We start from the raw sequence: 26,501 nt of genomic DNA on the forward strand, positions 1-26,501 counted from the left end.
ATGGGCTTTATTTGTAAACACAATTCTCAATTTGGGATTCAGATGTGGCACACTTTCTACTGGCTTTCATTGTGTTATCATCATGCACCTTTCTTGATTATGAAGTATTTAGAGGTTGAAATTGTTCGGTTCTTTCTGCTTCCCTGGGCAGTAGGAAGTTTTAGGAGCAGCCTTCCAGGGACAATTTCCTTATGAAGCGATGTAAAAATGGTGAGCTGTTATTTTCTATTTTTTAATTTTATTTTACTTCATTTATATCCCACCTTTCCCCCCTTTGGGGGCTCAAAGTGGCTTACATCATTTTCCTCTCCATTTTTTTCTTCACAACAACCCTATGAGGTAGGTTAAGCTGAGAGTATATGACTGACTCAAGGTCACCTGGCGAGCTTCTTTGGCAGAGTGGGGAATTGAATCCGGGATGCCCAGACCTATCACAATAGCCACTACGCCACATTGGCTCTTACAACACACTGACACTGTGGTTAGAGTGTCAAGCTATGAGCTGGGAGACCCTGCTTCAATTCCCTGAACTGTCATGGCGGCTTGCTGGGTGACCTTGGGCCAGTTACATATGCTCAGTCTAACCTACCTCATGGGGTGGTTGTGAAGAAAAAATGGAGAAGAGGAGAATGATGTGAGCCATTGGAGAGAAAGGAAGTGTATAAATGAAGTAAATAATCATTTTAAAAGACTGCTGCTGGATCAGAGCAATGGTCCATCTTGTCCAGTATCTTGTTTCTAACAGTGGCCATCCAGATGCCCTGGAAGACTCACAAGTCAGGGCAGAGAGGCCAAAACCTTGTGTTGCCCCCAGCACCTGGCATTCAGAAGTATACCGCCTCTGAGCATGGAGGCTCTATTTATGGCTAATTGGTGGGCCTATATTTTGTTAATTTGTCTAATCCCCTTTTAAAGCCGTATACAGTAGTAGTCATTGTTGCCTCCTGTGGCACTGAGTTCCTGGAGACTTCTGGTGTATATTTGTAAATAAACAAATGCTTGAGTGGGAAAGCAGACAGACAGTGATAATCTTTCAAGCAGTATCAGTTTTCTCCAAAAGCAAACACTGTGCCCACCGGAGCATCTCAGCAGCCACCTAAGGCTCCTTCTTGCCATATATCAGGGCTTTTCTGTTCTGTGGCAGCCAGACTATTTCTCTAAGGTCTCACCTAAGCATGTAGGCTGTGTTCAGTATCGAGTAGCCATTTAAAGCCAACTTCTGTATTTGATAGCCAATTAGAGTTTATATATAATATGGCACAAAAATATATAATATGACACAAAAATTGAAAGCACGCTTCAGAATACCTGGAATATGCAAAGAAGCAATAGCTAAATACAGTGGCACCGCTGTTTTTTTGTAAAGTAAATGACTTACTGTTAGACTGTTTCCTCATTAGGCTAGTGGATATAGTAATCGGTCCGAGATCGAAGCATGTTGCCTTCCTCTGTAAAAGCGCGAAGCATTTTCAGGGTGGCTGTTTATGTCTTCTCTGTAAGTCACTGAAATGACCAGCAGATGGTGATGTTGTTCAGTGGCATCGACTGAAGGAGGCCGGCATTTTTGCTGGTGCAGTGTTTTGTTAGGACGGTCTAACTGTGTTACCGTGGTAGTTTCTCTGTTCAAAATGGATTACTTTACTTGTTTGAAAAAATTATTCACTCAAACTAATTTGTTATTATTGCCATCAGAGATCCTGTTTTGCTTCACAAAAGCTGTCTCTAAGTTGCCTGTAGCCAGGAATGCTTTTTCTCCTTGAATGATATTCCAGGTACCCCCTTTAGCAGGAAAAAGGAGACCTCACCGCTGGTCTGCTTACCCTGCTAACGTCTTGATAAGTACTGTAATGTGCTGGGTGTGAGGCTGACTGAATTCAGAAACTTCAGTTATTTAAGAATGGGGCCACTCAAAAGTTACTCATTGCTCTCCATATGGAGCATGTAGCACAATATCGAAATAGCAAGTTCATTTCTGTGCTAATCTTAAAATGCTGGTGCGACCCCTTTTTCTCTTGGGTAGATTTGGTCTTTAAGCCTTTTATTCTTTCCCCTATTGGTAGATTGCTGCCACCAGGAATTAAATTGTAGAATAACTTAAATTTCTCCTTTTTGTAACGTGCCCAAGGGTCAGGCTTTTTCGTGGTACTTTGTGGCCCTGAGGAAAAGGAATGGGATATAGGAATGACAGATACTCTGGGATATAAAAAAAACCCAAAGTAAACTTTTATTTTTATAAGAAGTATATCAGTTTCATATTATTTCTAAAACTTGATGGTTTCAAAGACTTAGTTCTCAGTTCTTAAAGTTACTTTTACTTAAACCAAGTCACACAGATCTTCTCTCAGGCGTCACATACAGTTTGCTTACTTTTGATATTAATTTCTCAGTTACAAGTAAGATCTTTTCTCAGACACACACACAGTTTGCCTGCTTTCTCCTGATTAAATATTTCTTTCAGAACTGCTTAAAAATACTCAGGTTGCACACAACTTGCCTGCTAATACCAGACTCAATATTTCTCTCAGAAATGCTTAAACATGCTCAGGTGTGCGCACAGCTTGCCTCTCTTGCCCTGACTGAATCTTTTTTCTCCACTCAGTAACTAAAAACTGCCTTCACTCACTGCCCACACACTCTGTCATCAGCCAATCATCTCACTCCCTCACCCCTCTCTTTCACCCCCACTCTTCATCTATACCACACCAAGCATTTAAAGATAGACACAATTACTTAAAATCATTACAGTTGGTTTTTACTTTTAGCACTCTACATGGCTTGGGTAAAGGTTACTTTAGTGTATACCATCTCAGATATTCTTGGAAATGCTACCACAGTCAGAAATACGGTTTGCTGTAGGCAATGAAGCCTTTTTGATGTTGCGTCCCTACTTCTACAACTTCTCTTCTGTAGAAACCAGGAACATCTCCTTGGTCTTTTTCAGAAAGCCTGTAAAGACTTTCTGTTTTAAACAGTTGCTTGTTCTGTTTATATATTGCAGAGTTGTATCTGTTATACCCACTTCATCTTCGTTCTTCTGTGCCTCCACACATGGGTACTGCGCACGCGCAGGCCAGCCGCCGGAAGATTCTTCACCGCTTCCCTAGCTCCGAAGGGGCCGTTTGTCGCGCGCCTCAGCGACCGTTTCCCGCCCAAACGGTCACATGCTCCTCCAGCGGCCAACGGCCCCTTCCCTCAGTTCTCTTCTTGCCGCCGCTTGAGGAGAACGTTTCCGCTAGTAGCTCCGTGCTTCTTGTGTCTTTTGGATTGCCTTTTTTCGTGCTTGACTTGGATTCTGGACTTGACCTTTCTTCTGCTTCGTGATTTGGACTGACTGATTTGGTAGTGTATCGATCCGGACTGTTTTTTGACGTCGCGTTTTTGGCTTGCCCCTCAGAGTGGCTTCTAAGGCCCTGTTTAAGCAGTGCGCCCAGTGCCGTGCTAAGATGGCCCAAACGGATGGGCATAGCCGTTTCCTGCTCTGCCTTGGGGAGGAACATGTAGTCCCCACTTGCAGGATCTGCCAGGGGTTCACGCATAAGGCCAGGCAGGAGCGGTCCGCCCGCCTCAAGGCTTCGCTGTGGCAGCGGGTCTTGGACGCCCCTGGGCCCTCTGAGGCGGAGAAGCCGGGGGCCGCGGAGAAGGCTGGCCAAGTCCCCACCCATGCCGGGGGACAATCTAGAGTGGGCTCTGTGGCGGCTTCCAAGTCTGTGGCTGCATCCCGCCCGGCAAGCAAGTCGGCGTCAAGGGCAGGCTCGGTGGCGAGGTCATCGAAATCGCCGTGAAAATCGCCGTCGGTGAGGTCGGAACCGGAGAGGTCGCCTCCGAGGCCGGAACCGAGCGGATCGGATCCGATAAGGTCAGCCCCGGCGTCGGTCGAAGGGCCTGCGGCAGTCCCGGGACCGGAGGCTGCGCGGAAGGCGTCGACCAAGAGGGCGTCGGTTCCGAGGGCTTCTTCCGAGCCGGTTCCAAAGAAGGCTAAGAAGAAGACCAAGCATCGCTCTCGGTCCCCTCGGCGCCGGTCTGCAGAAGAGGTGGTCCTGGTGTCCCCACCTACACCATCACCTCACCTGGACTCCCCAGACCATCCCCTCCTTGAGGAAGAGGTGCCGGATCCGGGGGCCTATGTGGTTTTGTCGAGCGGGCGGCGCTCGCCTACGCCGGAATCGAGCCCGGCTCCGCGTCGTCGGATCCGAGAGGCGACTAGGGGACCGTCGCCTGCATGTTCTGCCCGTAGCCAACGGTATTGGTCCGAGGGGAGTGTCGGATCCGAGCGAGTCGGATCCGAGCGGTCCGTGGCTGCGCGTCACCAACAGGCTTCAGGTATACCAGGTGCCTATCAGTGCCAGTGGAAGCGGGCTCCACCTGGCTTCAGATCATCGGATCCGGGGCCGTCGTCGTCTGGCCATCGTGATTGGCTGCCGCCACCCTTCCCAGAGGGGGAACTGTCAGCTCCAGCCTCTGATGAGGATGACGAGGACGTAGGGTCTGGCTACTGTTCCGAGTCGTTCTCCGAAACAACCCCGGACGACAGTGTGGGCCCTTCCACCAGCTCTCCCTTCGAGGACCTGCGGATTTACGCGGATCAAATGGCCCGCATGTCCAAGGCCCTGGAGATTGACGTGTCTTCTGTGGTCCCGAAGACAAAGGACAAGTTGTGCAGAATCTATGGGGAGAACCCGGCTACAGTGGGTTTTCCTATGCTGGAGGGCTTGGAGGAGATCATCGACAAGGTCTGGAAGTCACCATCGGACCTGCCTGCCACGTCCAAACGCATCGAACAGATGTATAAAATTAAACAAGGGATGTGGCAGTCCCTCATCAAGCATCCTCTGCCGTCATCCTTGATAGCCGAGGAGATTCAGCACAAGAGGTCGGGGTATAATCCCTACCAGTACCGTAGCAGATATCAGCCCCGTCTGTACTATCAACAGTACCCTTCCTCGCAGCGCCAGTACACCCCAGCGCAGCACCAGGGCAGGAGGCGTAGGCCGTTCAAGCCCCGCTCGTCTCAACCTCCGCCCCAGCAAAAAGATCCACAAGGGGCTGGAAGACAGTTCTGAAGGTCCGGCCCTGCGGCAGCCCTGAACTTTTCGGACAGACTCAGACCCTTCTTGTCTGAATGGGAGTCAATAACATATGACTCATGGGTCTTAACGATTGTTGATAAGGGGTACGGGCTGGAATTCACTGAACTGCCGATGTGTACTTCACCGCTAAGTGCGGTGAATAATACTTTAGTTGAGCTGGAGGATGAGATTAAGTCCCTCTTGGCTAAAGGTGCTGTGGAAGAAGTGGCATATGGGGAATCCGAAAGGGGTTTCTTTTCCCGTTTCTTCCTGGTCCCCAAAAAGGACGGGGGCCTACGTCCCATCTTGGATTTGAGGGGGCTAAACGCCTTTTTAAGGGTGACCAAGTTTAGGATGGTCACATTGCCTGCTGTAATTGCCCTTTTGAAGAGGGGGGATTGGTTCGCTGTCCTGGATTTAAAGGACGCTTATTTCCACGTGGGAATCTTGGAGGAGCACAGGAGATTTCTGTGCTTCGTTTATAAGCAGCGGGTATTCCGTTACAAGGTTCTCCCCTTCGGCCTTTCCACAGCTCCGCGTGTGTTTACAAAGTGCGTGGCTCCTGTGGTTTCCTTTCTTCGAGAGCAGGGCTGTACCATCTACCCCTATCTCGATGATTGGCTTATAACAGCAGGCTCGGAGGCTAAGCTGCTGCAAGATGTGGAATTGGTTTTGGACACTTGCAAACGGCTGGGCCTCCTGGTGAACCTTGAAAAATCTAGGCTGACGCCTGTCCGTGTTGTGCCTTATATTGGGGCGGTGTTGGACTCAGTGGAGGCCAAAGCTCTGTTGCCCCCGGAAAGGGCATGTTCCCTGAAGGGCCTGGTGTCCTTGTTTAGAAGGAATCGTTTTCAGCCTGTGCGCATGATTCAATGCTTGCTGGGTCATATGGCTCCTGCCACCTCGGTGGTCCCCTTTGCGAGGCTTTGGATGCGCCCGCTCCAAAATTGGTTTGTGAGGAGGTACAATGCCTTACAGCATCCTTCGACGACAAAACTCTCTGTCCCTAGGGCCATTATCTCCTCCCTTGACTGGTGGTTGTCGGATGTTAATTTATTTAAAGGGACCCCATTTGGTTACCATCATCCCGAGTTCTCTGTGACCACGGATGCCTCCCTGCAAGGGTGGGGGGCCTTCTTTGGGGAGCTATGTGTGCAGGATGTGTGGTCAGATAGAGAGAGGGGTCTACATATTAATGTACTTGAACTGAGGGCTGTTCGTTTTGCACTTGTGTCGTTTACAGCGCTCTTGCAGAACCATCAGGTGCTGGTGCAGACGGACAACACTACCGCCATGTATTACCTGAACCATCAAGGCGGCACGGTGTCCATGATCCTCTGCAGGGAAGCCACGCTCATTTGGGAATGGGCGATCAGGAATGGGGTGATGCTCCGCGCCATTCACGTGGCTGGGTCAGACAACGTGCAGGCGGACACCCTCAGCAGGGTGCACATGCTGGATCACGAGTGGGGGCTCAATGCAGAGTACATTGGGCCGATCTTTCAGAAGTGGGGTCACCCGAGCATAGACGTGTTTGCGACATCGGCAAACACCAAGGCCGAGGTTATTTGCTCGCGGGCAGGGAGCGATCCCCTCTCTATTGGGGATGCCTTCCAATTTACTTGGACCCAGGGACTACATTACATGTTTCCACCTTTCCCTCTCATACCCAGGGTATTGTGCAAGGTGGAGAGGGACAACACGGACTGCATCTTAGTGGCTCCGTTCTGGCCAAGGCATCTCTGGTTCCCGAAGCTGCTGGAGATGTCCGCCCGTACGTACGTGGCCCTTCCGCCCCGGCAGGATCTCCTCCTGCACGGAAGGCTCTTCCACCACGAGCCCAAGAAGCTACACCTGACCGCTTGGCGGATTCGACCCCGTCCCTAGGGTTTTCTGAGCCGGTCGAGAGGGTCCTGTTAAACGTTAGGAAGCCCTCCATGCGGCGTATCTATAAGGCGAAGTGGAGTAGGTTTGCAGCTTGGGCCACTTCAAAGGAGGTGGTGCCTATGTGCAGCCCCTTGGGGGAGGTCTTGGACTATCTATGTGAGCTGAAGGACCGGGGCCTTAGTGTGGCATCTCTGAAGGTACAACTGGCGGCCATCTCTGCATTCCACGACCGGGTGGATGGCTGCACGGTATTCTCGCACCCTCTGTCACCCCCTGTGCCCCGGTGGTCTCTCTCCCTGGTCCTGGCTAAGTTGATGCTTCCCCCCTTTGAGCCTTTGGCTACGTGCCCTCTGGACTTGCTCTCCTACAAGGTAGCATTCCTAGTGGCGATTACTTCTGCCAGACGGGTCAGTGAGCTGGCTGCGCTTAGGGCGGACCCCCCGTTCCTTCGCTTTCATGCGAATAAGGTGGTTTTGCGGCCATGTGTTTCGTTCCTGCCCAAGGTGGTGTCCACCTTCCACCTGTCACAGGAGATTTCTCTGCCGGTGTTTTTCCCTGAGGCTTCCACTAGAGGAGAAAAGGCCCTCCACACTTTGGATCTGCGGAGGGCTCTGGCCTTTTATTTAGAGAGGACAAAGGTGTTCAGGAACAGCCCCCACCTTTTTGTGTGTTTTGGGGCGATGGACAAGGGCCACAAGGCGTCTGCACAGACAGTGTCCCGTTGGATTGTGACAGCCATTGCACGGGCCCACGCCTCGGCTAAGGTGGACTGTCCGTTGGGTATCAGGGCCCACTCCACACGGTCCGAGGCGACATCTGCAGCATTGCTCAGGGGTGTGCCATTAGCTAATATTTGCAGGGCTGCAATGTGGTCATCCGCTGATACCTTTGTAAAGCATTACGCTGTTGATGTCAATGCCAACGAGGATGTGGCTGTGGCCAAGGCCGTCCTCCACTCCTTGTTTCCCTAGGAGTATACTGATGTAATTTGCTCCCCTGAGGGAGGCGGAGGCACTGTATATGGTTGTATGTATATATTTTATTGGATGTTGTGGGGTTAGTATGTTTATACATGTGTATGTGTGTATATATGTTGTTCTTTTCCTGTTGTACATAATAAAATTGGGTTGGATTTCACCCCACCTTCCTTATTGTGTGAAGCTTGGTACTCTCCCATGTGTGGAGGCACAGAAGTACGAAGATGAAGACAGGGTTAACATACCTGTAACTTATGTTCATCGAGTTCTTCTGTGCCGACACGCAACCCTCCCTCCTGCCCCGCTGTGAACTCCAATGCAGATTTGTTGTACATATATGGGCTATAACACGAGTTGCTTAGTTGAAGTGATGGCTATGTGTATTGGATGAGCGGCGGCAAGGGAGAACTGAGGGAAGGGGCCGTTGGCCGCTGGAGGAGCATGTGACCGTTTGGGCGGGAAACGGTCGCTGAGGCGAGCGACAAACGGCCCCTTCGGAGCTAGGGAAGCGGTGAAGAATCTTCTGGCGGCTGGCCTGCGCGTGCGCAGTACCCATGTGTGGAGGCACAGAAGAACTCGATGAACATAAGTTACAGGTATGTTAACCCTGTCTTTTTAATGTTTTGTATAGGTATTAAGTTCATTTGAATTTTAATAATGTTCTATCCTGTTATCCACTTTGAGAATTGAGAAGCAGAACTGAAAAGCAGGCTACACATTCTTAAATAGATTACACCTTGACAGAATTGTATAAAGTATAATAGCTTTTGAACCTCCTCAGAGTTTGACAGCATGAGCCAGAAGATGCAGAGCAAGATGGCACTCAGTGTCACTGGAGCTGTGAAATCGATTCCAGGCCCTTGCTGATGTGATGAAATCACTGGCCGATGTACATCAACAAGGATGTGAAAGAACAAGTAGGGATGCCATGGAGATACCCCCCCCCCCAAATAACATTAGAAGGAAAAGGAGTCTTTGTGACTGGTGACAGTACTGAGGGGGATGGAAGGTCATGTGTTTAGGCTTGATCCTATGGCCTGAGAAGTGTGGTGCTTCCCAGGGGCAAAACTTAAGGCTATCACAGACTAGATGGCCAAGCTAGTCAAACCAGCAGACGATTACTCATTTGTGAGGGTCTGTGTGGGAACAAATGACATGGTCATGAATACCATTGAAAACATTAAGACTGACTATGAAGTCCTCAGGAGACAACTGAAAAGAATGGGGGTACAGGTGGTATTCTCTTCGATCCTGCCTGTCAGAGGAAGAGAAATGCAACGGGAACAGAAAATTACCACTGGCTGCATTCAGGGTGTCTGCAGGAGCAATTTGGATTCTGGGATGATGGACTATGTTTTCTTGAAGATGGCCTGTTTGCATGAGATGGGCTTCGCCAGTCAAGGATAGGGAACAATGTGTTTGGAAAGGCCCTGGGGAGATTCATTGGGAAGACTTTAAACTGACATTGCAGGGGACAACTGGAATATGAATTTCAGGGAAGAAGAAGAACAAATAGCAAAGACCTACCTGGGAAGACAAAATGAAAGAGGGGGAATGCTGTAAGGCTTCCAGTGCCTATATACCAGTGCCCAAAGGTTGGGCAATAAGAAGAAGGAACTTGATCCACTTATACACATGGAAAGATAAGACTTAGTAGGTGTTACAGAGACTTCGTGGAATGATTCCCGTGACTGGAATGCAGTAGTGGATGGGTATGAGTTATTCAAGAAGACCAGGAAGTGTTGAAGAGGAGATGAAATGCTACTGTATGAGAGGAAAGGGCTTGATTGTCAGGAAGTACTGGAAGAGGAGAGTGACAACCCAGAGGAATGTGTCTGGATGAAAACCAGAGAGGGAAGGACAAGTAATATTGTGATTGGGGTCTGCTTCAGACCAAAGAGATGAGGTGGATTTTGTCCTCTGTGAGCAGCTTAATAGAGTATCCAAGAAACATGATCTTGTAGTTATGGGAGACTTTAGCGTCCTTGATGTGTGCTAGGAGACCAACTCTGCTATGTGTCCAGGGTCATGAAACTTCTAGAATTGCCTGGCCGAGAGCTTCCTTTTTCAAACGGTGGAGGAAATGATGAGGGGCTCGGCCATACCGAACTTGATTTTAACCAATGAGAAAGCATTGGTTGATGCAGTGAAGGGGGTAGGAACCTTAGGGAGAAGGGCCCTCTTAGAATTCCTTTTGCTGCGGAGTATCAAAGGAATTTGAAGCCAAAGGAGTATGTTAGATTTTAGTAGGGCAAGTTTTGATTAACTTAGAGATATGAGAGTTATTCTCCTCCTCCTCCTCCTTCTCCTCCTCCTCCTCTTCTTCCTCTTCCTCTTATTATTATGAGTGACTTCAACTTCCCCGATGTGTGCTGGAAGACAAGCTCAGCAAGCTGACAAGACTCACACAACTTCCTGACCTGCCTGGCCGATAACTTCCTTTTTCAAATGGGGGAGGAAGCTACAAGGGGCTCGGCCATACTAGACTTAATATTAACCAATGGGGAAGAATTGGTAGATGGGGTGAAGGTGGGAGGGACCTTAGGGGGAAGTGACCATGCCCTCCTTGAATTCCAGTTGCTGTGGGGGAAGTTTGTAGCCAGATTTGTAGGTTAGATTTTCGTAGGGCCGACTTCAGTGAACTCAGAGGCTTGTTGATGAGAGTCATTCCGTGGGGGAGTGTGCTGGAAGGGAAAGGTGAATGAAGCATGGGCTCTTCTCAAGCATGAGCTTTTGCAAGCTCAAACCCTCATTATTCCAGCAAGACGGAAACATGGTAAGGGCTCCAAGAAACCGATGTGGATCAACAGAGAGCTCCAGAATAAGCTAAGGGAGAAAAAGGAAATGTTCAGGAAATGGAGCGAAAGACAGACCTCTAAAGAAGAATATATATATGGCTGGAGATCAGCCATCAGAGAAGCCAAAGCTCAGTATGAGCTGGGTCTGGCTAGGGGGGCTCGCTACAATAAGAAAAACTTCTACAGATACGTGAGAAGCAAACACAGGGTAAAAGAGGCAATTGGACCACTGTTGGGAGTGGAAGGAGAAACTGATGGAGAACAGTGAAAAAGCAGACAGGCTTAATGACATTTTTGCCTCTGTTTTCTCCATGAAGAACTCAAGCCTATCTAGAGATGGTAGTAGATATGACACCTGGGTGGCTAGTTGACACTGACAGAGAGGTTGTGGAGAGGCACCTGGCTGCGCTGGACCAATACAAATCCCCTGAGCTGGATTGTGTGCACCCAAGAATGCTCAAAGAACTTTCTAGAGAACTTGCAGAGCCTCTGTCCATCATCTTCAAAGCCTCCTGGAGGACTGAGGATGTGCCCCAAGATGGAAGAAGAGCGAATGTTATCCCAATCTTTAAGAAAGGGAAGAAGGATGACCTGGGAAAGTACAGGCCGGTCAGTCTGACTTCTGTTGCTGGGAAGATATTATAGTAGATCTTAAAGGGATCAGTCTGTAAGCATCTGAAGGACCGCTTAGTGATCTGGGGAAGTCAACATGGTTTTGTCCCCAACAGATCTTGTCAGACCAACTTGGTTTCCTTCTTTGATCGAGTGATGAGCTTACTGGATCGTGGGAACTCTGTCGACGTGATTCACCTGGATTTCAGTAAAGCTTTTGATAAGGTCCCCATGACATTCCAATGGGTAAAATGGAAGACTGCAGACTGGACTATAGGACAGTTCAGTGAATAGGGAATTGGTTAGAGGACCGCACCGAAAGAGTGGTGGTCAATGACGTTTCATCAGATTGGAGGGAGGTGTCCAGTGGGATGCCACAGGGCTCGATTTTGGGCCCGGTACTTTTCAATATTTTTATCAGTGATATGGAGGAAGGGGTAAACAGGCTACTCATTAAATTTGCTGATGATACCAAATTGGGAAGAGTGGCAAGAAGATAGAGTTAAAATTCAACAAGACCTGAATACTCTGGAGAAGTGGGTGGTTATGAACAGGATGCAATTCAGCATAGATAAGTGCACAGTATTACATCTGGGCCACAAAAATGTGAAGTACAAATACAGGATGGGTGGTACACTTCTAGGTAGTAGTGTAAGCGAAAGAGATCTTGGAGTAAGAGAGGACTGCAAATTAAATATGAGCAGTCAGTGTGATGCGGTGGCAAAAAAGGCAAACTCAGTCTTGGGTTGTATCCAAAGGGTCATTGCATCGAAATTGCAGGAGGTCATAGTCCCTCTCTATACTGCCTTGGTCAGGCCGCACCTGAAGTACTGTGTGCAGTTCTGGAGGCCTCACTTCAAAAAGGATGTGGACAACATGGAGAGAGGGCAGAAGAGAGCAACGAGAATGATCAGGGGTCTGGAGACTGAGCCCTACGAGGAAAGGCTGAGGGCCTTGGGAATGTTTCGTGTGGAGAAGAGGAGATTGAAGGGGGGCATGATTGCTCTCTTTAAATATTTGAAAGGTTTTCATTTGGAGGAGGGCAAGGCAGCAGAGGCTAGGACTTGAAGCAATGGGCTTAAATTACATGCACAAAGGTACCGGCTGGATATTAGGAAAAACTTTTTCATGGTCAGAGTAGTTCAAAAGTGGAATCAGCTGCCTAGGGAGGTGCTGAGCTCCCCTTCACTGGCAGTTTTCAAGAAGAGGCTGGATGAATATTTGTCAGGGATGCTTTAGGCTTATCCTGCATTGGGCAGGGGGTTGGACTAGAAGGTCTGTATGGCCCCTTCCAGCTCTGTGATTCTGTGATTCTATGGACAAGAATACTGGAAGGGAAAGGAGCAAGTGAAGGGTGGGCTCTCTGAAGAGAAGAACTCTTGCAGGCTTGAACCATCACTATTTCAGTAAGATGGAAACACAGTAGAGGATCTAAGACACTAAAGTGAATCAACAGAGAACTCTTTGATAAGCTAAGGAAGAAAAAAGGAGCTGTTCAAGAAATGGAGGGCAGGAAATAAATCTAAAGAAGAGTACCTAGGGGTAGCTAGGCATTTCACGACAGCTATCAGAGAGGCGAAAGCTCAGAATGAGCTAGGACTGGCCAGGGGAGCTTGTGACATCAAAAAAGACATTCTACAGATATGTGAGGAGCGAATGGAAAGTAAAGGGGGATGATACTTCCATTGCTGGGGGAAAATGGAGAAACTCTGACAGCGAACAGAGATGACAAAAGGGTTCAATGCCTATTTTGCCTCAGTTTTCTCCTTGAAGGAGAGAAAAGGCCTACCTAGAGATAGTACTAGGGTTGGCATGTCTTTGGGACTGCTGGTTGACATGGGCAGAGAAGTTGTGGAGAAGCACCTAGCTGCACTGGATGTGTACAAATCCCCTGGGTCAGATGAGGTCAATCCAAGAGCACTTAAAGAACTTTCAAAAGAACTTGCAGACCCTTTGTCAATCATCTTCCAGGCCTCGTGGAGGACAAGTGATATGCTGGAAGACTGGATTGTGGGAATGCTGTTGATATAGTTTATCTGGATTTCAGTACAACTTCTTAACAAGATCCTTCATGATGTTCTGATGGGTAAAGTGGTGGACTGGACTCTTAGATTGTTAGGTGGATAGGGAACGGGTCAGGTAACAGCAACCCAAAAGACAATGGCATCATGTCTGATTGGAGGGGGGTGTCCAGCGGAGTGCCACAGGGCTCGGTTCTGGGATCAGTGTTTTTCAATATTTTTATAAATGATCTGGATAAGGGTATGATGGAATTCCTCGTTAAATTTACTGATGACACCAAACTGGAAGGAGTAGCAAACAGCCCTGGAGAAAGGAATAGAATTCAACGAGATCTGAACACACTGGAAAAGTGGGCAGTTTTGAATAAGTTCTTATTTAACAAGGATAAGTGCCAGGTTATACAAAATGCAAAGCATGTATACTGGATGGGGGATACACTTCTGGGTAGCAGTGTGTGTGAACAGGATTTTGGATATGAGTGAATGGGAAGCTAAATATATACAATGTGATGCTGCGTCAAAAAAAAAAGGAGTGCAATCTTGGGGTGTATCAACAAAGGTATAACACAGATCACAGGATGACATTGTCCTACTATATACCACTTTGGTCAGGCCCCGCCTGGAGTATTGTGTGCAGTTCTGGAGGTCTCATTTCAAAAAGCATGTGGACAAATTGGAACAGATGCAGAGGAGAGCAACGAGGATGATCAGGGTTCTGGAGACCAAACCCTACGAAGAAAGACTGAGGGACTTGGAAATGGAAGAGAGGAGGCATGATAGCTCTCTTTAAGTATTTAAAATGTTGTTACTTAGGGGAGGGGAGCTGTTCCTGTTGGAAACAGAAGATAGGCCTCTCAATGGATTTAAACTATAGGAAGGTACTGGCTGGATATTAGAAAAACTTTTTCATGTTAAGAGTAATTCCAGAGTGGAATTGGCTGCCTAAGGATGTGGTGAGTTCCCCCTCATTGGTAATCTTCAAGGAGTGGCTGGAGGAATACTTGTTGGGAATGCTTAAGACTGTTCTTGCATTGTTGTTGTTCCCACGTACACCATTACTGGTGCCTGCCAAATGTTTCTAGAAAGAGAGCCAGTTTGGGGAAGTGGTTAAGAGCACAGGACTCTAATCTGGAGAGCTGGGTTTAATTCCCCACTCCGCCACTTGAAGCCAGCTGGGTGACCTTGGGCTAGTCACAGCTCTCTGGAGCTCTCTCAGCCCCACCTACCTCACAAGGTGTTTATTGTGGGGATAATAACATACTTTGTAAACCTCTCTGAGTGGGCATTAAGTTGTCCTGAAGGGCGGTATATATATCGAATGTTATTATTATTAAAGTGGGTGTGACCAGGTGTGGCTTTTGCCAAGCTTGGCTTCTGATTGACTGTTGGAAATTTCGTTGGCTGGGCAGATTTTTTAAAAACAGTGCTTTGGCAGGAGCTGCTTCGACAGCATAAGGCTGTTTTCTGTGAGAGTGAAGGTAAGCTGTAGCAGCCATTTTGTGGCTGGCTCTGCCTCCTGTGGCAGCCATGGGCACTCTCATGGCACCTCAATATGCAAACATTTTCATGGCTGACTTGGAGCAGTGCTTCCTCAGCAACAACCCACTAACACCCCTCCTGTACTTGAGATTTACCGATGACATTTTTTGATAATCTGGACTCATGGGAAAGAAGCCCTGGAGGAATTTCACCAGGGCTTCAGCAACTTCCACCCCACCGTCAACCTGTCCATGGTGGCATATAAAGGCTCAAGGATCTCTATTCCTACTTGAGTCTGATGAAGGGCACTTTGATGCTCGAAAGCTTATACTCTGATAATCTTGGTTTTTAAGATGCCACTGGACTTGAACCTTGTTAGCAAGTCTGTGACATCTATATTTTTTCCTTTTCACCACTTTTCATCTTTCTTCAAGACGGGGGATGATATCTTGGATATTTCAGTTTAAATGCAGTATACGTTCCTTCCATAAAGGATTATTATTATTTACTTAGCAGGTGGGCAGTACTGATTTTTTTGTATAGAATTTGCACACACAGAATTTTATTCCAGTCTTCTGGTATGTTGGGGAGCTGGCTGGAATTGATTTATTTCTGCTTAAAGAACATTCATTGTATATATGCCAGTACCAAGTGGCAAAGACCTTCCTCCATTGTCACTGGTATTGATGACCCAGAGATCAATAATTGAAGGAAAAATCTAGTTATCCCTGTATCATTCCTTCTGCTAACCTCTCCTCTGGAATGCCTTGTGTTTTCAAGTTTTCCTGGAGCCTACCTTACCGCCTTTTAGATGCCCGGTCAAAACATTTCTATTCACCCAGGTTTTTAATTGAATGGTTATCTCATCCTTGTTGTTTTAAAATGCAATCCTAAGCAGAGTTACTCCAGTGTAAGTGTAAGTGCATATGACGAAGAAAACTGTGATTCTCGAAAGCTTATGCTACAATAAAGTTGGTTAGTCTTAAAGGTGCTACTGGACTCTTTTTGATTTTGCTACTACAGACTAACACAGCCAACTCCTCTGGAACTATGACTGTTTATGGCCTTTTGAAGCCTGAGATCTGTTTTATGACTGTTATTTTATGTTCTGTGCTACATTGTTTTATTGCATGCCATGCTGGGTGCTGCTTATATGATGTGCTGTGATGGTGCTCTTTTTATGATGATAGTGGGTTCTTCACAGTAACTTTTTAAAATTTCCAAAGTGACGACCTGACCCATCAGGTTTCAGCGGCAGAGGAAGTGAAATTTTTGTGTTGATACAATGTAATTTGTACTTACAAAAAAAGCGCTCAAACCTCCCCCCCCCCCTTCATTAATTTTTCAGGTACAAAAATTGGAAACTTTGGGGAGTTTTAGAATTGGAAGTATAGACTGAACAGCCGGGAAAAAAAGATTCTTTAAAGTCACTCTGCTTGTAAAAGTGCAATATATGGATGAAATACAATCAGATGTTATGCACATTTCTATGATGGTTTAATAATTTGTTTAACAATTAGAAAAAAAAACCCAATGTTTAATTTTTAAACAGTAATGAAATATTTATTAGTAAGGGATTTTTAAAAATCCATTACTAATCCAGAAATGAAATCAGCATATAGTGTTCTGCAAATCTCTTTGCAATATGTGTTAAACTGCATGTTTTTTAATCAGGATGCCTACCATATAGAATGAACATTAAATATTATCTTAAAAACTGCTGGAATTGAATTTTTGAATGCTCTTTTACCTTCTTGGTTATTAAAATAGGGGCAGAGTTTTTTAAAGTAATAATGCAAGTAGTTTTAGAATTCTGTACTTTATTTGGAAAAACTAAGTGACATTTTGAATAAAAATGTTTATTTGTGTAGAAAAGTAAAAACAAAATTATTGTAAATAAGAGGTTTTTTGTCCATGGTTTTGGCTGATTTCAACAAGTAATTGTTTGACTCGTGTTGTACAGATTGGATCAATGTATTCTCCGAGAGATAGGAACACTAAACTACTTTACCCAGGTTTGGTACCCCAAAATGTTTTTCAAAACTTGCCAGCTCTGATTTATTATATTTAGGCTTGTTTTATGACATTTTTTAAAATCAGGCCAGTCCAAGTGCAGAAGTTATATGACTTTCAGTTGTAACAAAGGTAAATATTTTCCCTGGGCATGTTGCTGATCTTTTGTAAATTCAGTATTACTATCCATCCCTGGCCACAGGAGCACTACATATCTGGTTGTTGGGGGTTTTCCGGGCTGTATTGCCGTGGTCTTGGCATTGTAGTTCCTGACGTTTCGCCAGCAGCTGTGGCTGGCATCTTCAGAGGTGTAGCACCAAAAGACAGAGATCTCTCAGTGTCACAGTGTGGAAAAGATGTAGGTCATTTGTATCTACTCAGGAGGGGTGGGGTTGAGCTGAGTCATTCTGTAAGAGTTTCCCAGGGTGTGGAATGCTAATGGCGGGAGGCTTCACTGAGTCATTCTGTAAGAGTTTCCCAGGGTGTGGAATGCTAATGGCGGGAGGCTTCACTGTATCCTGAGGAGGTTCTTTGCATATGGATTGGTGCTTGATGTGCTAATCTTCTCTGCAGGGCTATTGTCGGGTGTGGAGTGTTTTGTTGGCCTGGTGTTTTTCAGAACTGGAGCCCATGCTCTGTTCATTCTTAAGGTTTCTTCTTTCCTGTTGAAGTTTTGCTTATGCTTGTGAATTTCAATGGCTTCCCTGTGCAGTCTGACAAAGTAGTTGGAAGTGTTGTCCAGTATTTTGGTGTCCTGGAATAAGATACTGTGCCCTGTTTGAGTTAGGCTATGTTCAGCCACTGCTGATTTTTCAGGCTGTCCAAGTCTGCAGTGTCTTTCATGTTCTTTTATTCTTGTCTGGATGCTACGCTTTGTGGTCCCTATGTAAACTTGTCCACAGCTGCAGGGTATACGGTATACTCCTGCAGAGGTGAGGGGGTCTCTGCTGTCTTTTGCTGATCGTAGCATCTGTTGTATTTTTCGGGTGGGTCTGAACACTGCTTGAAGGTTATGCTTTTTCATAAGCTTTCCCATCTGATCAGTAATTCCTTTGATATATGGCAAAAACACTTTTCCTGTAGGTGACTGTTTTTCCTTGGTTGTTTGATTCATCCTGGGTTTGATTGCTTTTGTTTGGTAGCATACATGGCTGTAATTCTTTTTCTTGGCAGCATATGTGGAGGGGAAACCTAGTCTTCCTTTCAGTACATAAGTTAGCCTTTATGTTTTGTGAAGTGCATGCTGTGTTGATTCTCAAGGTGGGAAGGCAAGGTAGAAATATAAATGGGTGTTTAGTAGTAAAGGTCACAGAGATTTCAACATGTTCTGTTTTATTATTGTTTATTACAGGGAACAGTATTCACATAAAGGACAACTAGCATTAAAATCGCATTCTCTTAGTCCGCCTCATCGATCAGAAGATGACATCTTCTCTAAGACTCCTGTAAGAAACTTTTTTTTGATTTGCAATAAAACTTGTCATTCAATTTAATTTGTTTTGACAGTTTTCATGATGATACACCTGACCCTTGCATGCAAGAAATTAGCAGTAGAAAGAAGGTAGGTGCTTCTTTCTACCAAAAAACCAATAATGTTAGATAATTTGCGCTTCACCTTAAGGGGTTATGGTTTCTTAGACAAAAAATTTTAAGCTTGTCTTATTAAAGAGTTTGGCAAATGAGCTTCTGGTGATGTGTTTAGCAACAATAGATTAAAGAAAATTGTTCAGGAATTTGGGCTTCATGTTAGTAACTGACCTCTTGAAGGAGTGTTTGTTGAATAATTTGTCCTGTACTGAAATATCCATTGCTAGCTCGACAGACAAACTGGAGCAGGGAGAGGAAAGAGAGAAGAGACACACTCTAGAACACAGGATTTTTGATTACTTATGCACATATTGAGAATTATCAGCAGAGTTAAAAAAATTGTTCTCCCATGGTCTGTAGCGGGGCAGTCCATACTCACGGGAAGTTGCTCCTCCTCTAGTGCAGGGTCGGATTGAAATCAATCCTGGAGGAGAGGGGCTCTTCCCTTGGCGCACCAGCTTTTTCCGTCCCTGCTCAGGCACAGATGTGTACTTGCTCTAGAAAGCAAGCAATCCCGGACAAACTATTTAAAAAAAACCCAGAAGACGACTCCATCCAGCACAAGGCTCATCGAGGTACAAGGAAGGGCCTGTCCCTCCAACCCCCACTCCCTCTCTCCTATTCTCCGGCAGGGAGAAGAGGTTTTACTGGCAGGCACGAAGGACAGATGAGTGCCCAAGCCGACGATTTCTAGCCTGACTAGGTCCCGGCTCGGCTGAGGCCACTGAGACAGGCGCGTGTAGGAGGGAGAAGACTTAAATAGGCGCAGCCTCCTAATAACGCACACAGAAGGGACGGCTGTCTTTTAAAAGCTCAAGAACCATCTCTTTTTGGCAGCGGCGATGGGAGCCTCAATAAACACTTGCACAGCTTGCTGAATTGTGGTAAGTCACTCAGACAGAGCCTCACTGTTTCCTTCCCCTCAGGGAGGCCTACAGGCAAGTTGGGAGGGGGGAGAACCCATATTGCTTATGCCCCGGCAGTCCCCTAGTAGTTTGGAAAATCAGAGGAGAGACCGTTCGGATGAGACAGAGTTCTTATGCCCTCTTTTTCTCCCCCCCCCCACTCTTCTCATCCTGGCTTTTTAGGCAGGAAAAGAGTTGGCTGGGCGGGAATGGAGAACAAGAAGGCCTCGACAATGGCCAAAGCCCTTAGTAATTAGGAGTCACCAAGTTCACCACTCTCCACACAATCATTACCAGCCCCTAATGGAGATAATGACCTAGATCTCTCAGGCCAGGATGCCAAAGCAAATATCTTGGCATGGCTACGAAATGAGTTGAGAAAAGGACTCAGAGAGGCTGGGAAGGAAATAAAGGGGAAGCAGCCACAAAAGCTGGTTGCTAGTAAGGGAAAAAGACGTGCAAAACCCCACTCTCATATTAAAACCAAAAGGTGTAGAAGAGAGGACAAATGGTTAGAGGGGGAATCTAGTCTCTCAGAGGAGCCCAATTTGGAATCAGGACTGTCAGATGCTCGGTCGGAGAGTGAGGAAGGGGAACTTTCGGATGAAGAAGACGAAGCAGTTGGCCCTGTCTATACTAGACTATTTCCCCAGGAGCTGTACTCCAAGATGTTGTTAAAGGTCTTAAGAACCTTGGAAATAGCTCAGACAACTTCAGGGAAAGAAGATGTAGACTCAACTTACTCAACTCAATAGAGTTTAGAAAAGGCCCTACCCAAAACAAAACCGATTCAAACAGGAGTGCCATTACCAGCAATATTCCATAATGCCCTTAAGACAGAATGGGATAACCCAGCTAGACCAAAACTGTATCAATCTGTCTTCAACAAATTTTACTCCCTGGTGCCAGATGTAGTGAAGAAAATCAAATTACCTACTCTGGATGATCCAATCACTAGTCTGGCTACCACCTCAGTTCTACCCATGGACACAGAAGGGATGCCAAAGGACCCATTGGACAAGAAAATAGGATAGGCACTGCATAGAAATTTTGAAGCATCGTCGGCCTCCCTAAGATCATTTGCTACCAGTTCACTCTTCACTAGGGCAGCATTTACTTGGGCCTCAAACCTGGCAGCAGCGGGTAGTGAAATGCCCGAAGAAATCAAGAATGAAGTCAAGAAAATAGCCCTGGCAGCAGCCTTTGCAGCAGATGCCACATTTGACTCTTTCCAAATGTCAGACAGAGCCATGGGATTTGATGTCACCGCCGGACGCAACACTTGGCTGAGGAACTGGGATGTGGACCCTCCTGCACGTAATAAGGTAGCAGCAATACCCTTATCAGGCTCCAAGTTGTTTGGAGAAGCCTTAGATAGATATCTGGTGGAGGACGCTGAAAAGAAGAAAGTCCCTCCATCAAAGAAACAAGAGGTGAGAAATACGGGCAGACACTCCTTTTGAGACCCCAAATGCACCTCCACGCAAGGAAGTGACAAATCTTTCAAGAGCCGCTGGTAATCTATGCCCAAGACTGACAGCAGACCATTCTTTTTTCACAGGCCAGGACAACAGGCGAAAAGACAAGAGAAAGGTGGTCAAGCATGACAACCAACCACAACAGGCGTATCAACCAGATAGGGAGGTGCCTACAGGAGTTTGCCCATCAGTGGCAACAAACAATAACGGATAAATGGGTGGTGGGTATAGTATTCAAGGGTTACTCCGTGGAGTTTGAAGCAATCCCACTGAATTGCTTCATCCAAATCCCAAGGAATCGGACGGAACAGAAACACATAAAAATAAGGGAGGCAATACAACATCTGTTAAGGATATGAGCAATAGAGCCAGTACCACAGAAATACAGGAACCGGGGAGTTTCCTCAGTGTTCTTCATTGTACCGATGAAAAATGGGGATGTCAGAGCAGTCTTGGACTTGAAATGGCTGAACCATTACATAAGATCACACAGATTCAAAATGGAAACTGTGACGTCCACTATAGCAGTCATCCAGAAAGGAGAGTTCCTAGCATCCATAGATCTCTCAGAGGCCTATGCACACATCCCCATACGGGAGGCACACAGGAAATATCTATGCTTCGTGTATGATGGGGAACACTTACCAGTACAAGGCTCTCCTGTTTGGCCTAAAGTCGTCTCCGAGAGTGTTTACAAAGGTCCTAGTGACCCCGATAGCCTTTTTAAGACTCCAAGGAATAGCCCTGTCCCCATACTTGGACAACATACTTATTAAGGCTCCCTCACTGAGCTCAGGTGTGGAAGCAGTGAAGCAAACCTTGGATTGTCTGGAGAGGCATGGCTTTGTGGTCAGCTAAAAAAAAAACCAGCCTAATTCCAACAGAGAGGATCCAGCACCTGGGAGTGACAATAGACATAGTCGAGGACAAAACCTTCCTGTCAGAGGAAAGACAACAGAAAATCCTCTCTATGATACAGTCAATTAAAGAACGGAAAACAGCAGAGACCACACAACTAGCCAAACTCCTAGGGATGATGGTGTCCTGTCAGGAGATCATATAATAGTCGAGATCCCACACAGAACAAAGAAGATTGATCCCCCCAGGGAATCATGGCACACTCACTTAGAGGAGCAGCCACCTCGGCAGCATACAGGGCATTCCCTTCCCTAGAAAAGATATATAAGGCAGCTACATGGAAATCTGTACACACATTCACAAGACATTACAAAATAGATCAGATAGCCTCATCTGAGGCAGCCTTTGGGAGGAAGGTACTTCGACACGTATTGTAATGATGGAAAATACTTAACCCGCCCTGGGATGCACTGCTATGTATATATCCCACGAGTATGGACTGCCCCACTCCTGACCACAGGAGAATAAAAGATTTGTATTCACTTACTGTGAAGCTTCCTTTCTCAGTGGTTCAGGAGTGGAGCAGTCCAAAACTCGCCCAAGTTAGGAGTTAGACTTTATAGTGTTTGATTGAGTTATTCAAATATATGTATACATACACACATATATGTATGTGTGTATGTATATGTATATATATGTATACACACACACACGTTGTTACTAATGAGATGTGTAGTTGATAGATTAAAGTTCAAGTTGCAAAGGTTGAGGGAAGACAAGACACGAAGAAAGACAGGTGACTGTTGGGAAAGATATGAGCTTGAAAACAAACTGGCGTGTCAAGGGAAGAGCCCCTCCCTTCCAGGATTGATTTTGGGCTAACCCTGCACTAGAGGAGGAACTACTTCCTGTGAGTATGGACTGCCCCACTCCTGGACCACCGAGAAAGGAAACTTCACGGTAAGTGAATACAAATCTTCCATTCTTGCTCAGGAAATTAATATATAGTTTTCATTATATAATTATATAATTATATAATTATATTGTATTCATTATTATATTGAACTTGCTCTCTTTCCAAAGACTCGGGAATGTTTAGAAGTAGTTAACGAAACAGGATTTTAATTCAAAAAGTATAGAATATATTATTAATAATAGCGTTAGCAACTATTTCGAGCCATTGCATGCTCGAAACCTTAAATAAAGTTTGCCACTAGAGGTGGGCACGGACCGGGAAGAGGACATGGACCGCTGGTCCATGGTCCGTTGATTTTCACGGACCATGAACTTTTAAACAGACCAGCTCGGTTTGCGAAAGCAGCCACCCCAAGGAAACTTCCAGTACAGAGAATAGGAGCTGCAAAAGCCAACTGGCTGGCATTGCCTCGCAGCATCTAAAAGTTGTAATGAAAACCTGGGATGGAGTGGGAGACTCTTCCTCTGAGAATGGAAGGTCGGCCCCCAGAGGGGAATGACGCTCCCTGGCAGGATACTGGGAGAGGCTGGAAGTGCCATTGTAAATTATTGGAAACAAGAATTCCAATTTACTTGCATGGGCTCCATTGAAATACATTACAGCAAAAAAAAGGAGGTCAAAGAAAATGTGGAATGGATTTTCCAGGAAGATCTCTGGGCCCCGATAGACTATACAGGGACTGGAAAGACAGGCCCCACAGTGCAATGACATCCCCTGGAAATAGCAGAAGAGCTCTGGGACTGGAATGATAGGCCCCTGAGTGGAGTAACAGCCCTTGGGTGTAGCCAAAGTGCTCTGGGACTGCAGTGACATGCCTCTGAATAAAAAGATGATCCCTGGGAATAACAGAAGGCCTCTGGGAGTGCAATGGCAGGCCCCTGAGTGAAGTGACAGCCCTTGGGTGTATCCATAGGGCTTTGGGACTGGAATGACAGGCCCAAGTAGAATGATGGCCCCTAGGTGCAGCCATAGGGCTCTGGGACAGGAATGACAGGCCCCTGAATGGAATGTGGGCCTCTAAGTGTAGCAGAAGGGCTCTGATAGAGGAATGATAGGCCCCTGATTCCAAGGACAGCCTCAGGGTGTTGCAGAAGGGCTGTAGCACTGGAATGACAGGCCCCTGAGTGGAATGATGGACCCTAGGGGTAGGAGAAGGGCTATGAGACTGGCATGACAGCCCCATGAGTGCAATGACAGCCCTGGGCGTAGAGATAGTGGAATTAAATACTTTACATTTTAATTATTTCTAGAAGATGTGTAGCTATCACCAAATCAGTTCCATCTGTATATTTATCCTTCGTTTCAGCTCCTCTGTTTACTTGAGCTTTCATGAGCTTGATATGAGCCACCTCCTCTATTTTCAAGCAAAAATCCTGCCCTTGTCCCCCTTCCTGTTCTCCTTTCCAATTCTGCAGCCTTCCAGACCTTCCTGTTCCCATTACGTGTCACACCCAGCCTGAGTTCTTTGCTCACTTTTGCTCACTGTGTTCGCCAAAGCACACTCCTCAGACTCTCTGAGAAATCCCATCTCAAACTCTAGTTTACAAACTATTAACAAACTGCATTAATGCTTTTCTCTTGTTTTATGGTATTACTATTTTATCTCTTTATGCATTTAGTTTGTTATTATCTGCTCTGATCCCGCTTGCAGTAATAACATTAACAAATAAATAGTTCAGGACTCCTCAACCTTTCGAGCCTGCAGGCCCCTTTGTAATTTTGACACACCAAAGTGGGTGCAGACACAGGTGAGCCAGCCAGGAAAGAATGGCCACAGTGCACCTTCACTCACACAATGAAGGTTCTTCTAATGTGTGGTGGCTGCTTCTACCAAAGGAATGATTTTAAAAATCCGCACAGCTGATCAGTAGCCTTGCTGGGCAAAAGTCCCACCTGGCCCCTCTTTCTTAAAACACTTGATGGGTACCTGGAAAATGTTACCTGCTGCTTTAGTGCCCACAAGCACCATGGTCCGTTCTACAGAGCACACCTTAAGCCGATGATGCTGAGCATTCACTTCGATTGTTGCTGAAACAGCTTGGGGTAGCATCATCCTGCACTGCACAACCTCAAGGCGAATTGGTGACTGCTGCTGAGTTCATATATATCTGTTTGGAGCCTCATTTTGTGGGGGCTGGAGCTGATGTCAGTTTTAAAAAAACCATTTCACAAGTGTGGCAATGTTGCAGTGATGGAGCCCATCCCCCCCTCCCCACTCTGGTATTTGCTGTTTGTGCTGTTCCTTGCCCACTGGAGAGGCAATTGGTAGTGACGTTCTGAGGAAAAACATGTACTTTTTAAGCTGTTGTACTCTCAGTTATTATTTTTTTTAGTGAAACTAGGAAAGCATTAAAATGCTGGTGCTTCATTCCCTCCCAGCCGCTTCCCTGCCACTTTGGATCAAATGTGCATCAGGTTGGGAGGAAGGGAGGGGGAAAGCCAGCAGCAAACACACAGCTGCTACACCGAGGGGCTGTCATTCCACTCTGGGGTCTGTCGTTCCACTCCCAGGACACTTCTGCTACACCCAGAGGCCTTTCATTCAACTCCCAGAATCCTTCTACACCTTGGTGCTTTCATGCCATCCTGGAACCTGTTGTTTCAGTTCAAGAGCACTTCTGCTACACCTAGGGGCTGCCATTCCACTTTGGAACCTGTCGTTTCAGTTCCACAGTGATTCTGCTACACATAGGGAATGTTGTCCCACTCTTGAGGCCTGTCATTCTAGTCCCAAAACAGTTCTTCTCTACCTAGGGACCGTCATTCCACTCAGGGGCCTGTCATTCCAGTCCTAGATTCCTCCTGATACTCCCTGGGACCGTCATTCTACTCACGGGCCTGTCATTCCACTCCCAGAGGTCTTTTGTTACTCCCAGGGATCGTCTTTTTACTCAGAGGCATACCATTCCAGTCCCAGAGGGTTTTTGAACATAAGAACATAAAAGAAGCCATGTTGGATCAGGCCAATGGCCCATCCAGTCCAACACTCTGTCACACAGTGGCCAAAAAACCCAGATTTTTTTTGAGGTCCGTGCCCACCTCTATTTGCCACTTAAAGCAAATTCTCCCGAAAATCTGGATTTTCTTGAACTTCTACTGAAAGAGCCATTCTAGTATTTAGTAATACGATGGCTTTTTTCCTGTTTAATGTATTTAGGATACTATCATGATGAGGCTGCCTTTGGGAAAAGCAAATTATATTATTGTGATGAAGAAAATGGGTTCAAAGTTACGTTGGCTGAAATATTAGGAATTAGAGCATCAAAGTAAAATGCCCCAAATGTCCCACTTGTATCACAAGGCATTAGCAGGTTTCACCAGAGCAACTCTTGACCAAGACAGTCTAGCCAAGTCTGATTTCATCAGAACTTGGAAGCTAAGCAGGGCCAGCTTTGATTAGTAGTTAGATGAGAGATCTCCAGTGAAGACCAGGGTTGCAGAGACAGGCAATGGCAAACTACCTCTTTTAGCCTTGACGGCATCCAGCACCACCCGAACATCAGTAAACAGAGCACATTGTAGCAATCAACTTGATAGATAACATTGCATAGTTGATATGCTGAGAATGGGTTTTTTTTTTTGGAGACTAGGGAAATTCTCCCGGACATGAATAATACGTTTCAGTGTTGTACTTTAGACTGGCCATTTTGGTCAGAAGTTTAATTGGCTGCTAAGTATATGTGCTTACCTTGTTTATCTTGACTGTTACATGTAGCTGCAAGAAAATAGCAATATTGATTGCTACATGAAAAATATTCAAATGATGTCTAGTGCCTTAAATTCAGAGGCATCATAGACCTTACAAAGAAGTGGTAAAAGATTTTTCACGTATGTTTGCCCATCA

General features: G+C 46.1%; 1 protein-coding gene across 1 annotated transcript in view; it reads left to right on the forward strand.

The window, feature by feature from the left end:
* Positions 1–26,501, forward strand: part of CEP112 (centrosomal protein 112) — a 464,588-nt gene that overhangs the window by 30,286 nt on the left and 407,801 nt on the right. The window contains exon 5 of the mRNA XM_054976905.1: positions 18,205–18,298. Coding sequence (XP_054832880.1) covers positions 18,205–18,298 — 94 coding nt within the window. The remainder of the gene's footprint in view (positions 1–18,204; positions 18,299–26,501) is intronic.

Source organism: Eublepharis macularius, chromosome 4 (assembly GCF_028583425.1).
Source record: "Eublepharis macularius isolate TG4126 chromosome 4, MPM_Emac_v1.0, whole genome shotgun sequence".
NCBI classification, from domain to species: Eukaryota; Metazoa; Chordata; class Lepidosauria; order Squamata; family Eublepharidae; genus Eublepharis; species Eublepharis macularius.